The sequence below is a fragment of the Tubulanus polymorphus genome, chromosome 3, assembly GCF_964204645.1.
Source record: "Tubulanus polymorphus chromosome 3, tnTubPoly1.2, whole genome shotgun sequence".
Lineage (NCBI taxonomy): Eukaryota > Metazoa > Nemertea > Palaeonemertea > Tubulaniformes > Tubulanidae > Tubulanus > Tubulanus polymorphus.
In genome coordinates this window covers 25135239-25149388 of record NC_134027.1, presented here as the reverse complement: position 1 = coordinate 25149388, position 14150 = coordinate 25135239, and the positions used below count along the sequence as shown (strand labels likewise).

Sequence of the window (14150 nt, the reverse complement as noted above, 5' to 3'; positions counted from 1 at the left end):
CTGAAATCGAAGTACATAATTGGGAAATTCGATTCCGGTTCATTCAAACTATCTTCCAATCAGTCTGAAACGGCAAACTGAAGAAAAGAGCAGAACCTTTTGAGCAGAAATTCCTTTCGAATATCTCTGATTATAATTATCATGTCAATTCATATATAAGATCAGCAATGTGGATCGATACGTAGATTTTAATAATAGTCTTAAATGATATTTATGAAATTCATCTATATTCTAAATATCTAAGCAATGGTTGATTATTATAGTTTAACAACAATTCAACTAAAGCATCTATAGTCATCTCTAGGAATACCAGAGTTACAACAAATTTAGTAATGCATAATCAATCTTATCAAATCGTTTTTGAACTGTTTTCTCTTCTATCTTCTTGAAATTCTTGATGTGTCTTTTATTGAAACCCAGGCCCATCATACAGTGCAAACCTGCTAGTAATATTGGCCTATATATATTTCGATTGTCAGCTAAACCATGTTCGTATTATCAAATTTACTTCATCGTCAGTTAATAAACTTAAGAGATGTTTTCTACCCACAGATGGCGACATCTGTACCCAGTGAATGGTATTCTAATCCATTTCATTAATTCTAAATATTGCTCCTAATATATACAATGATTTTGTAATTATGATAATATAACTAACTGAAGAGTGAGTGCGCTGCCAGCATTGAGCACACTGATCCATGGTAACATGGTTCTACAGATTTAAGAAACCTCGAATCATTCCCACAACTCGACAAATCCAGATTTCTGCAAAGCCTTAAAGATTCAATAAATCCCACGCACAAGAGACAGAGTTAAAACATACCCAGTATTCTTTATATATCAACCAATATTGAATTATACTTATCAACCCCTATGGTTTAGATTTGAGCACTTTTACCTTATATAAAGATGCTGAATTAGATACCTAATCTATAAGTTAATTGATAATGCCCTAGCTATAATTGAAATTGTCTCGGACAATATTTTATATGGGGCTTGAAATTTCTACACGAGAAGAATTTCAGATCCGGTACGAATTTGAATTAATCACTATTTGAACTGCTAATTTTGCATCAGAGCTTTTGATACCTAGCTTAACTAACACAGAATCCCCCAAAACCTAACTGATTCAACAGATCCCACACACACATGTGGCCCAGTTAGACGCAGATGACATTGCGCGATACAGTCGTCTCATCCACTGTGCAATTTTGAATAAGTTTCACTTATATTCATTACATTGAATTAATTTCAATTAAATTCTAGGTATCTAAGCGAACCATTAATTAGTAATCATACTAGCTATATTTTAATAGTCAGTTGAACAATATTTATATGGAGCCTGAAAATCTACATGAGTAGAATTTCAGTTGTGGTGAATTCGTCACTATTTGAATTCATCAGAAATTAAAGATAAAAAAGCATATTTTTAGTGGTAAATTAGAAATTCCCTTAGCCGAATGGCTATTTTATAGTTCACTGTGTATAAGGACCAAAAGACCTTGTTATGACCGGACCTCCCTGGTGCGGTGCGAGTCATGATGCTAGAAAATAGTTTGAAGGAGAGGGGTTAGTAAAAGAGAGCTATTAGCAAGAGGAATAAGACCTAAGTTTAGGATATCCTGTCACAATAAGGCTTTCAATCTGATATACACAGTGAAATTGAAATATTCCCCCTTCCAAATCCAGGAATGTATTTGTGCACAGATTCGATCGGAAGTAAATCTGCGTTTTTGGCAATATGATTTTGGCAATATGTATCAAAACTAATACAGCTGTGTGAAGACACCATAGGTTCACTTAGATACAGATAAATAAATGTGCTCAGATACACATGTATCAGCTACATTTTAAATGTCCATGGAATTAGAAATAATTTCACATAACAATTGAATTAACCTTAATCGATCTAAGTAATACGTTAATGAGTAATTTATCTTAGATTCTAATTTTCAGTTAAACTATATATTTTTAAATATTATATTTTTTAAATATGCGTCACTTGACACACAGTATGGCTTTTAGATATTAATTGAATCAGTTAGGTTTGAGTAAATTTTGCCAATAATGAAAAGCATGGGTAGTCGTCGTAAGCGCGGCAGTTGGCGTTACAGAACTGATCAGTCAATGAGACTGATTCACTTATAGATGTGCTCAAATATATTATATATTTCAGCTATATTTCAATAAATAGGCTATTTATGATATAAAAAGTTTTTGATCTAACATCAAATATTCATCTTAATTGTGAATATCTAAGCCATTTTTCCTGGCTGTATGCTTATTGTCCGTCAAACAACAATTATCATGCATCAGCCAAAACAAGACGCAGTGTTTCAGGAATGAATTAAATCAATTAAAGCTTTGGTTTATTCTGGATTTATCAAAGTGTTGAGACCAAATCACTGTTTCATAAAGACCTGTAGTCCATAGTTTTCCCCATATAACACCAGACCTCGATAGAGCCCTAGACACTATCTTATGAAATTCATAACTGTTGTGTGAGGCAGCACACAGTATATATTGTAAAGTATGGCCTCAATCTTAATAAATTTATCAATATACTATTTGTAAAGAAATATCTATCAACCAACGATAAAGTTTAATTGATATATCTTTTAGTAAAAATTGTCCTATCTAGATCTTGATTGTCAGTTAAACAATAGTCATATGAGGCCTGAAATATCTACGGTACATTCGAATAATTTCAAATGTCACATAAGATATTGAATTTACCTTGACTGTACGTACTTACAAAATCTTTTAATCAATAACTGACCAATCTACATTTTAATTATCAGACCAAAGAATATTTAAAGGACCTCACTCATTTCGTCTAATATTGTAAATATTCAAGCAATCATTGCCTAGCTATATTTCAATTTACTACCGGCCACAGAGCTTCAATAAAGTAGTGCGGAGATGGTGAGCTTGATCAGCGCCTATGCATTCTACCCCATATATGAAAAATCAACTTAGCTTTATGTATGTATGTATTCCTGTTGCCATACAGGATGAGGTCAAGACTGCCAGGTTCAGTTGCGGGGGGTCTTTCGGTGTTTGGTGGTACTTCAAGCTGGAGTCTTTTGTGGGCACTTCTGGTGGGCAGATTTTAGATGGGCCTTTCTGGATTAACCTGAAATGAGTAAAAGAACGATATTCTGCAGTTACACGATCCTTTCCGTATCACGCATCGTAATTTACATGTGTATCAACTTAACTTTCAATATTGCTGAGTTCAGTGTTCTTTTTTGGCATCGTCTTCGTTGTAGTCACCTTCAGCATCTTCTTCAACTTCTTGGGAGTCCTGAAATGAAAAAAAAGAGAAGAGCGATGAAAACTTGGTACGGAACAAAACTAATGTTCGAAAGCTTTTCAGCTCTCCGTCGCCGGTCACATGCCGAGAACACCAGACAATGAGCCAGCCAGGAATATACTGCCCTCTACACGCCCTCACACAGAACGCGAAAACCAGAATGACAACGCCTCACATTCCCCATCTAACTGCAAGATGTACTGGGCGACGTCAGTAACTGACAAACCTGTAAAATTGCACGAAACACAAATAGCGCAGTACAACCAGCTTGACCGGGTTGAGATTCAGGATCTCAACTAGCACTCAAAAGCGTGACAAGAGACTTCATCCACTGACCGAGGTTGTCACAAGGACACAATGAAACTAGCACTCACAAGCCGACAAGAGACTTCATCCACTGACCGGGGTTATCACAAGGACACAATGAAAACTAGCACTCAAACTAGAAATCAAAGAGCGTGACAGTAGAATCATCCCTCAGCCGACTCAGAATACCAGAAACAAAGAGCGTGACAGTAGAATCATCCCTCATCCGGGCGGTCACAAGGACACAATGAATGCTAGTAGCGTGACAATCCAGTATAACCGCTCCATTTGTATCCCGCGCAATCCCGCAGATATGCCGGTCATTGACATCACTCAGCACACTTTGTAGATAGGTGGGGGCAGTGAGGCCTCGTCATCCTGGTTTTCGTGTTCCGTATGAGGGCGAGTAGAGGGCAGCCATTTCCTGACGGACACTTTGTCTGACATCCTCGACACGTGACCGGCGAAGGAGAGCCGATGCTTTCGGACATTAGTTTTGTTCCAGCAAACGTTGAAATTCGACAGAGAAATCGGCCCTGAAAAATAGAACGGGTAAGAACCTAGAAAAAAGAACGGATTAATTAACACGGAACAGTACAGGACAGTACGGAGACGAACAGTAACACATAAAACATAAAGACGTCGTTCCTCAGGAAGCAGGAACAGGAGCGGGAGCGCAGCGAAAATCGCCAGGAGGAGAATCCACGGTAGCATGTTCACAGCGTGAGTGTGCAGAGGTGAATGAGGCCTATGCGTGTACACCGTGGTCAGCCGGTGACATATTCAATAGCGCGTATAAATGATATTAACAACTCTGAAAAGCTGCAATTGTGTCTCTATTGTTGAATGGGTTTACATTATGAAAGGTTCCACTGCCGGGTTGAATACACGCCAGTAGTCAGCTGAACAATATAGTGGAGGAACTTTAATAAGGCCATGAAATAAATTACTTGATTCCCAACAGCTACTTCCGAATTTATCAGTTTAAAAGCCGCCGGCTGTTTTTTTTTCTTAAATTCTAAAATAATTTATAAATTATACCGACCGATAGCACTTCAGTTAAAGATTCACACCAACACAGGTCTTCATATCATAGAAACCGCGTAACCATTTACTAATGAAATTAGTTTATTAGTCACAACTACGTGTACATGTACCCCGAGATAACTAACTCACACCATGCACGAGGAAAGCGGTCTATTTATTCGAGTCATTGGGGGAAACCCACTAATACCATGTATTCATGATTGATCATCATTCATACCGTTATCACAGAATCCCGTCAATAGACAGTATTTTCATTGAAAAAAAACTCCTTGATTCAATTGAGGGCCATTAATAGTTAGGCTTTTTTAATTACTAGGAGCACCGATCCTCTGAAATTCTGCCAAAAACGTTCATGTTTACCACTCATTATTTGAAAAAAAACAAATTGTTTTCTTCAATTTTGATACTGGATTAAACGGTACATCATCATGTAAATTTAGGAAAGTCCATATTAGAATTTCGTTTCTTGTTCCAAATTACTCTAATCCCATTTTTGATTTTGGTCAAAGAGTATGGCGGTATCAGTCATGATTAGGCATTGATGCAGTTCACTAAGTGAAGAAGTGCCACCTGCCACTTTTTTCCGCATTAAGTGTTAAATTTTGCTTAACTGGATCAGAATCGGTAAAACATTCGTCAGGATCCTCGATGAAAATAACCTACAGTTTCATTCCCTTGATTCTAGAAAACCTTCTGAAACATTTTCAACAAGAACACCTGATTTTTGTTTATACATGTATTTTATTTTTTTGCTTTATCTCATAAACTAAAGTAAATAAATCAGGACAGTATATCTCACACAATATACACAAATGTGGCAAAATGTTTCCAATAAAGTCTACTACTACTAGAAAGTTCTAGCGAGTCAAACCCGCAATGAAAAAATTGAAAGATTTTAACATCCAGAAATGTATTTTCAAAATTTAAAATTTTCATTATCATATAAAAACCAAGGAGATGGTTTCCTTGATAATGGTTTTTATTTGAAAACTGAAAATTTTTCTAAATTTTAAATCTTTTGCTTTCCATTTTTGGTTAATTAATAGAAAATTCTTGTAAAATGAAATACTATTTAAGATTCACCATAATGTATGTAAACTAGATGTAGTTTGACTAGAGCTGTCAACTCGTAGAGGAAGCTTTCTTCGATTTCTTTTGTCGTTTAGTTATCAGCGTTAAACTAGCTCTATAGCCCGGTTCGATATTTAGATATTGTTTGTGGATTTCACCGAGTTGTTTGATTTCGTTACGATCTTGAACCAACGCGGCGGCCTCCTCCAGCGACAACACGTCCAACTGTTCCCTCGGCACTTTGACCGTGAATAGTTCCTTATGTGTCTTATTACTCTGAAATAAAAATAATAAAAGAATAAAACAAAATCTTAGATACAAGCAAATTATAAAAGAAAGCCGGTGATACACCTTCTAAAAGAATGAGCAAAAATATTTCTAAGTGGGCTCATGTTAATGATAGAATGTTTTAGAATAGAATTTGTTTAAACTTACCTTCACAATAAGTGGTAAGCCATACTTCATGTCGACATCTGGCCAGGATTGATCCAAAACTCCCAAATGCTAAAAATAAGAAAAAAGCTCTGCGGATAAGCACCTTTTTGAGAGGTGCGCTGATGAGTGCTAAATAATCAAGAATCTTGGATATTTGCTTGCTGCGGCCATGAAGATCAGAAATCTGAAATATCTTTAAATCTTTTGGAAATCTACATGTATGTACTGTGTGTAAAACGCTGATGAATCGCTTAATGTCCGCGATTAGAAAATGTCTTATTATCAGGTGAAATTCTTGACACGCGTGAATTGTGAGTGATCAAACATCGAGGAAGAATGGCGATGATCACATAGGAGTTGCTGGTAGCAGATTGATTCACCGTCCTGTTACGTGTTACTAACCCATTTATAATCGTTGAATTTCACTGGAACGCTGGATATTCCCGACCAGAGTTCTGACGCGAAACACGGACTGAACGGAGCTAACATGATGACCAGATCGCACAACGCTCGTTCATACTCCTCACTACATCTCACAATATCAAACGGAGCTTTCTGTAAAATTACGTCGAAAAGATAGAACAATATTGTTTTCGGAAAAGTGTCAGACGAAGTTACAAAATAAGTCTTTGGAATGAAGCAGAAAACAGTAGATTTGGCTATAGTCAAGTTGAACAAATTTTAGCCGAAAGATCCTAGTTGAGTGGAGTCTACTGTATCATCCAACTCAGATATCACTCTCAAGTCAAAAGATCTGAATTGAGCAGCGTTCAACTGAGGTGTCACTCTGAAGTCAAGAGATCCTACTTGAGCGGAGTTTGCTGTACCGTCCAACTCATCACTATCAAGTCAAACGATCAGACTTGAGCGGAGTGTACTGGACCATCCAACTCAGATATCAGATTGCAAAGTGACTGCGAGATGATTTATTACTCTCCCACTAATGAGGTTAGACTGTAGTTGTACCTTTAGCGTATTTGTCAATCCCTGTAAGCGGGATATAGCCGTGCTAATCAAGAACGTTTTCTCCATATGGAAAGTAACCTAAAACGCAAGAGATCAGAGAAAAACATTAAAACAAAACCAAATATTGCAGGTCTTAAGTATTAGTAGCTAGGGGTCATTCATTTATTATGTACGCATCAAGGGAGGGGGGAGGGGTCAGTGCAATTGCGTACTGTGATGCTTAATGTATATGAAAAAATGGCCGATGGGGAGGGGGGTTGAAAAATTCAAATTTTATGCATACGTAATAAATGAATGATCCCCTATGCACAAATTCTAGCTGATTTTCTGTAGCGATATTAGGTATACATGGTCAATTTTTGACCCGGTCCTCAAGATGTGTGTGTATTTCATGACGTACCTCTTTTAAGAAATAATTTCGAGCATCGAATATTTTATTCTCCTCGACCGCAAATTCTTCCTCCGTCAGATCGACGGGTTGGGCTCCCGGATGACGGTGATCGATAAAATCACTGGCGACGCTCCAAATCTTCTGCTGCCAATTTAACACTCCCCGAAAAACTGAAAACACACAATTCAAAATTTTCCCTTGACCAAATATTTCCTGATCAGAACGAGACACTTAATATTCAAATTCCCTGATTTTCAAGATAAGAGTCAAGAGTTTTCCCTGCAGGAAAAAGTAAATCAGTAAGTTCCTGATCCATTGAAACTCTGAATACTTACAATCAGCAGACCAGTGTCGATCACTTTTAGGCGCCACGCCGGCCAAAATACAAAGTCTAGTCGAATCTGATCCATGTTCATCTATTATATCCTGTGAAAATACAGATATGAAGTCATCACTGGCGCTGGCATACATTGGCATTTCTTGTAGGTGACATCGGAACTTACCAGTGGATCAACACCGTTATATTTTGATTTGCTCATTTTTTCCCAGGACACGTCCAGTTCGGCTCCGGTTCCTTTTTCAACGGGAATTTCACCTACATCAGAGCAAAAAACAGAATGAAATTTTCGAAAAAAAAAATAAAAAAATAGAATAAGATTACGAATATATTATTTCTATTTCTGTTAATTCAGTATTTTTCGATTAGTTAATTTCTGATTTTAACACCAGGACCCAGTTTGACAGGTCTGAGTTCAAGATTTTACTGTGGAAGTGGATGGATCCAGTATTCCACAGCTCGGAGCTAGAGTAATTCTGAGTTAAAATAAGTTCACTTTTGAGAGTTAACCCTGAGTAAAATCTTAACTGACTGTGGAACAGGGTCCAGGATTCAGTTTCGCCAGCAAGTTATATTTCACAAAAAATGGCAAAACTTCGAAAGAATAGGGTAAGATTTCTACTAACCAGTGAAATCCACCTGTTCAGGTTTGATGTATTGCCCTGTGGATTTAACTCTATAACTCTGTCCCATCACCATACCCTGGGTCAACAGATTGTGAAACGGTTCTCGATCTGTCAACATGCCGACGCTTTGTAGAAAATGATTGAAGAATCGCGCGAAATACAAATGAAGAGTAGCTGAAACAAAATACAGTAGAACTGGTGTAAGGCGGGCACGTTGGAACATTGGAGCGAGGTGGGACTAGCACAGACACTAACCGTGTTCCTTGCCACCGATGTATAAATCAACAGGCATCGCCGCGTCGACGTTGTCTCGTGAAAACGGTAACTCGTCGTTGGTCGGATCGAGATAGCGTAGAAAATACCACGACGAATCTACGAACGTGTCCATTGTATCGGTTTCCCGTCTGGCAGCGCCACCGCACCTTTTAAAAACAGCACAACACAATATCATACGCACAATAGACTCTTCATAACTCGATTTTCAGTTATGAGTTAGGTCATAATCTGAATTAGAGAATCGACTTTAATTCAAATTCTGTTGTTGTGTTAAATTGTGATAATGTGAGTTAAGGAAGGAGTCTACAATATCCACAAAACTTGATATCGCTGCCTTGCAGCTATATTTATTTTTCAAAATTAATTCTGTGTTGGTTCTAAGATTTGATTTTTTTACTTGAAAGCATCGTTTGCCTTGTGTTTTTCCTGAATTGTCATTTCTGATAGCGGTTATGATGAACATACTTGGGACATTTAGTGTTGCTCCAATTCTCATCAGCCGCGAGGGCGGAGCGACCTTTCTCAGAGAATTCTTTCAAAGGCGGTAACGCCACTGGTAAATCAGCGAACGGTACTGGAACTTCCTGAAATACAGTTCACCATTTGTGACACAAAGTAGGGATATATGAAGATAAGAATCATTCTAGGATATCTGGTGTCAACGCAGACCCAACTTCTTCATGTCAAATGAACAATCCCACAATTGATCATCTTAAAAGTTGCTTTTTCTATGTACCGAGATATATCTGAATCCTTTCTTCAGAGAACCAGTAATGAATGTTAATTTCTTAAAACATAGGAAAGGACAACCCGGGTGTCTCCCATTTACGTGGTTTTCAGTACAAATGAGAGTACGGTAATTTGACATTCAAAATATGGTATTTTACCGGTAATTGAAAATGAACTAGAAATGATTGCGATTTTGGGTTCATTTTGATAATTTTGGTAAATTGAGCTCTCAAAAGATTAGTAAATACTCTCAAATCATTCTGATCTGTCGACGGCAGATGCACGTTAAGTTTAACCAGTAGTTCAATCATTTGATTCCAGAGTCAAGGAGTCTCTAGTACTAGACTAGATTTACAGTTTGCTTACCTCGCAGGAGTCACAGTGAACTATCGGTATAGGCGTACCCCAATATCTTTGCCGCGAGATCAACCAATCGTGTAAACGAGCACTCACTAAATCACCTCCATACTTATTCTCCTGGAAAAAGTGCAGGAATTAGTTTCATAAATTCGGCAGTCAGTTTCATAGATGTTACTAAACAGGATGCATGTATTTCAATACGATAGTCAAAACATTTTTAGAATTCGTAAGACACTTTCTGAACAGCATATTTACCTTGGCAAGTTTAATTGCGTGTTGAAAAGCGTCGGCCATTTTCATTCCGGAAAGCTAAAAAATTAAGAAGAATTCATTCATTTAGTAATTGACCTAACTGAAAATAAACGAATAAACTAAGATTTTTTTAAAGTCATTTCAACGATTTTTAGAGGAAAGTAAGTAGAACCAAAAATATGAAACATTCAAACTCTATTTTCTATTCTGATTGCGCTATTTCAAACAATAATTACAATTCAGAATACAGAGTGTTTCATCAATGGTTATTTTTAAAGTAATTGAATTATTACGTACCTCACCACAGTTGTCTAGAATTTGTTCCTCGTTATTTGAATCTAATACAGATTTGAACGTAAAATCGAATTTCTCCGCAACCAGTCTATCCGACTCATCGATGCTGGGAACGGCTAATTTCGATTCAATGTGTTCAGACATCGCAGTCTTGGAAATTATTATCGGTATTTTTTCGTTTGTTAACGGATGCACTGCATGCACATTCAGCAGTATGTCTGAAAAAAAAATCCGACCCATAAATTTCAGCTCATTATCGTCTCAATGAGTAACCTGTCAGTGGTTTAGTCAAAGACCGTCTTAGTTTTGTAGCTCATCTAACAACTTGAGACCAGTCTTAAGATTTATGACCACTTTTGGACCAAAGTCACAAGGTTACATTAGTTAAATGATTTGTCGGAGGATTTTAGTTAAAACTGGTTTTTATGAAACAGATATACCTTGTTCTGCATGAGTATTATTGTTGCAGTGATATTTCAGATTATTCAACTGATGCGTTTGAGCCAGTGATATGTGTGAGACACCGTGCAGTAATTGTGGTACATCTGTATGAACTGTCAAACCATCTTCGATTAGGGAATCATCTTCATTATGCTGGAAACATGAAAATAATACTAAAATACGTGTGAACCCAGAGAACCAACCCTAAGAAACCCTTGTTCATGAACCTCTCATTAAGTACTGTACTTCAAAAGGAGCTTATCAAAAAATGGGTTCAGTTATAAACAAGAATTTTCACTCAAATTCAAGAATAAGCTGTTTAAGATTCATATCTATCAATACTTGCAGGACCTAGATAACTTTGAGACAATCTTAGAGTTGTATAAACTACTACTGTACTGACAAACCTTAACTATAAATTCGATGTTAGTTCCAGTGCATTCCCCGATCCAATGTTTCTGTAGTTTGATGATATCTTTCCACAATGAAGCGTCGACTTCTGACAAACCATCGTACAGCGACTGAAACGAAACAAAAATCAAGCATACCGATCAAAAGTAGGCCCACGAAATTGTTTCAAGCATTTGTCAAAAGGAGTAGAAAATCTCTACCCAAAAGGAGTTTCCTGACTCGGTTAATGCCCCTCTATCTTTGAACTCAATTAAGCCTTCATAGATTCCAATCTTAGTGGTGGTAGGGTTTTGAAGTCAATGTTTCTTTCTTCTCTGGCTTCTCTATCCACATGTCAGGGAAATGAGCCTTGAACCTGCTAATAATGCCCTGAGTGTTGGCTAAACCAGTAAGTTTGACTGTATATTGAGCTGATATAAGATTCATAGTCAACTGTACTATTCTTTCTTCAATAGATTTTTGCTATGACGGCTCGAAGTGAATTCAACGTACTTTCGCGAAGGCAGTAGTTTTAATGTACCACTGACGAAGATATTTCTTTTCGACCAGAGCTCCGGAACGCCACGATCTTCCGTCATCGTCAATCTGTTCTTCCGCTAATACGGTCTTGTCGACCGGGTCCCAGTTCACCATCGCCTGAAACATACCAAAACCATGATAAACTCAATCCATCATGAAATGGCATGTCTTCACAGTACAGAAGACTGCGCAAGAAACATTCTGCATTGAGAATGAAAGATAAAGTCTTAAAAAGTTTCCTTGAGCACTAGGTGATAATACAGATGTGATACCATATCTTAATTAGTCTCTCTTTTCTGTATAATATTTGATATAACTCAAGGAAACATTTCAGACTCTTATTCTTTATTCTAAGCACATAGGACACATTAATCGACCACCTCTACCTTTTTCTGATACACTAATCCAGCTTCAAACATTTTCAAGAATATGAACTGCGTCCACTTGTAATAGGTTGGATCACAAGTTGCAAACTCCTAGAATTCAGACAAAAATTTATTGAAAACGACAACGCCAGAACGACGGCTTTAAGAACTAGTTCTCAAATTTTCCTCATGAATAAAATGACTTTCATTAATTCATCTCCCAAGTCGACTATTGAACCTAAAGGTCGGTTGAAATACGACAGGATAAAGCTCGTTGTTCCCCAGACTTGTTTTAAAATTTCAATCTGGCTACTTTTGGTTGAGACAATGGCTTACCCGATCCCAATCAAAACTGTAGCACAAATCCTCCAGTTGTTTCTTCATCGCAGCTATATTCCTACAAATATAATTCAAAACTGTTTTAGCAATTTTTACAGAAATCTTAAGCAAACAAAATGTACGTATGAAATAAAAACAGAATAATTACTTGTACGTCCATTCGTCCGGTTTTTCATTATTTTCGATAGCCGCATTTTCAGCCGGGAGTCCAAACGCATCCCATCCCATTGGATGTATCACCTTAGAATATTTCAAGTCTCAAAACTAGATACCGGTATCGAAAATTCTTTTCTTTCACCACGCACAATGTCAACATGACGCTTTGTGGTTTGTTTATTCTGTTAATTTTCTTGTTTTTTTGTGAAACTCATTTTGGTTAAAAAAAATTTTCTTTCTTTCAAACTTCAAATCAAGCTTTGGGATAAAAGTTGAAAATCAGGAAGTTTCTCTAAGCGTATTCGTACCTGTTTACCGGTTAGTCTGTGATATCGAGCCATAGCGTCACTGATCGTATAAACCCTCACGTGACCCATGTGTAATTTACCGCTCGGATACGGGAACATGGATAATACATAGTACGTGCGACCTTTTGTCTGAAAAAAAGCATCAACACAAAAATATTGATTTTCATTGGTATCTATTGAATTTAAGAGATCTTTTATTTTATAGATTAAGGTATATCTCGACCAAATTCCAAAGTTGTTGAAAATAAGTTTAAAACCAACTATATATAAAATCTAAAAGATTGAAAACAAATTCTATTTATCAAATATTAAAATCTTAAGACAGGTTTCAGACTATCATCCTATAGATCATTGTCACACCTGACATAGTCTCTAGACAGTTTCGAATGTTATCTTTTCATTTTAATTTTTTTATGAATAAAATTGTTTTCTACTAATTTTTGTGGGTTTTATAAACCTATTTGGATCAAACTTTTTGGTGAAACACTCAAGAGTGAGTACCTTGGCTCAGATAATCCTGGTTTTACACTTACCCGTGGGTTCTTAACGTGATGGTTTAAAACATGATCTTTCCAGTAAATTTCGATTTCTTTTCTCGAATTTCTGTTGAATTCTTCATCCTAAAAAAGTTCAATAAACTGGTAATAGAATTCTTGAAAGAAAAAGCTTTCAAGGATTTTCAAATTCTAAGCTAGTGGAAAATTATTTACATTAATTAGAAAATCGTTGAAATAAGAGAAGAAACATTAAATCTTACCCACATTCCAGATTCATTGAATACTGATCTGCGGCTACTCGAATTCAGTTTCCATCTCACACTCAGAACTCGTTGAACGCCCCTCCCAACGAGTCCTAGTCTATTCATGTCTTTTCTTCTTGCTTATTAATTATTCACAGAAACTAAAATGAGAAAAAATATATCAACGAATGAAAATTTCCATGACCGCGACGCCGGGCACGACCCGAAGAAGAGTTCAGACGTTTTGGTTCAGTAATTAGTGCATCGATTCGGGGTAGAAGTCACTAGATCTGTTTTTTAGAGGCGTTGATTTTTTCAACGATGCCATAAAAAGTCTTTGTTGGAATAAAATTGACATTTTGCAGCGATTTCTATGTCTTACGGGTTGTATTCGCATAACAATTGGCATTTAATTGGGATCAAACGTTAAACTTAATTTTCCATGGGCGCGGCCATATTGAATTCC

At 36.8% G+C, this 14150-nt stretch overlaps 1 protein-coding gene across 3 annotated transcripts; it reads right to left on the bottom strand.

The window, feature by feature from the left end:
- Positions 1-5455: 5455 nt before the first annotated feature.
- Positions 5456-14147, bottom strand: LOC141901715 (putative leucine--tRNA ligase, mitochondrial). Of its 3 annotated transcripts, none has more exons than XM_074789139.1 (23): positions 14067-14147; positions 13703-13845; positions 13479-13565; positions 12946-13074; positions 12630-12721; positions 12479-12539; positions 12164-12253; positions 11751-11894; positions 11255-11368; positions 10847-11000; positions 10410-10624; positions 10116-10169; positions 9867-9977; positions 9237-9355; positions 8751-8917; positions 8496-8669; positions 8036-8127; positions 7868-7958; positions 7542-7702; positions 7142-7219; positions 6578-6730; positions 6176-6244; positions 5456-6016 (listed from the first exon to the last, which is right to left on the bottom strand). In XM_074789139.1, the coding sequence occupies exons 2-23, from the start codon at positions 13808-13810 to the stop codon at positions 5792-5794; spliced, it is 2688 nt and encodes an 895-aa protein (XP_074645240.1). In that variant the 5' UTR covers positions 13811-13845; positions 14067-14147; the 3' UTR covers positions 5456-5791. The 3 variants fall into 3 exon arrangements, with proteins under 3 accessions (XP_074645240.1, XP_074645241.1, XP_074645242.1); XM_074789141.1 differs by having other exon boundaries at positions 5892-6016; positions 6176-6264; XM_074789140.1 differs by lacking the exon at positions 14067-14147 and having other exon boundaries at positions 13707-13714.
- Positions 14148-14150: the final 3 nt, after the last annotated feature.

What these genes read in the sequence shown, in the direction of transcription:
- LOC141901715 (XM_074789139.1), bottom strand. Translation starts at nt 13,810, where the DNA reads ATGAATAGACTAGGACTCGTTGGGAGGGGCGTTCAACGAGTTCTGAGT. An exon ending in TCAATGAATCTGGAATGTGG is followed by an intron (nt 13,566 to 13,702) that starts GTAAGATTTAAT and finishes GAACTTTTTTAG; the next exon opens with GATGAAGAATTCAACAGAAA. An exon ending in TAATACTCATGCAGAACAAG is followed by an intron (nt 10,625 to 10,846) that starts GTATATCTGTTT and finishes TTTTTTTTTCAG; the next exon opens with ACATACTGCTGAATGTGCAT.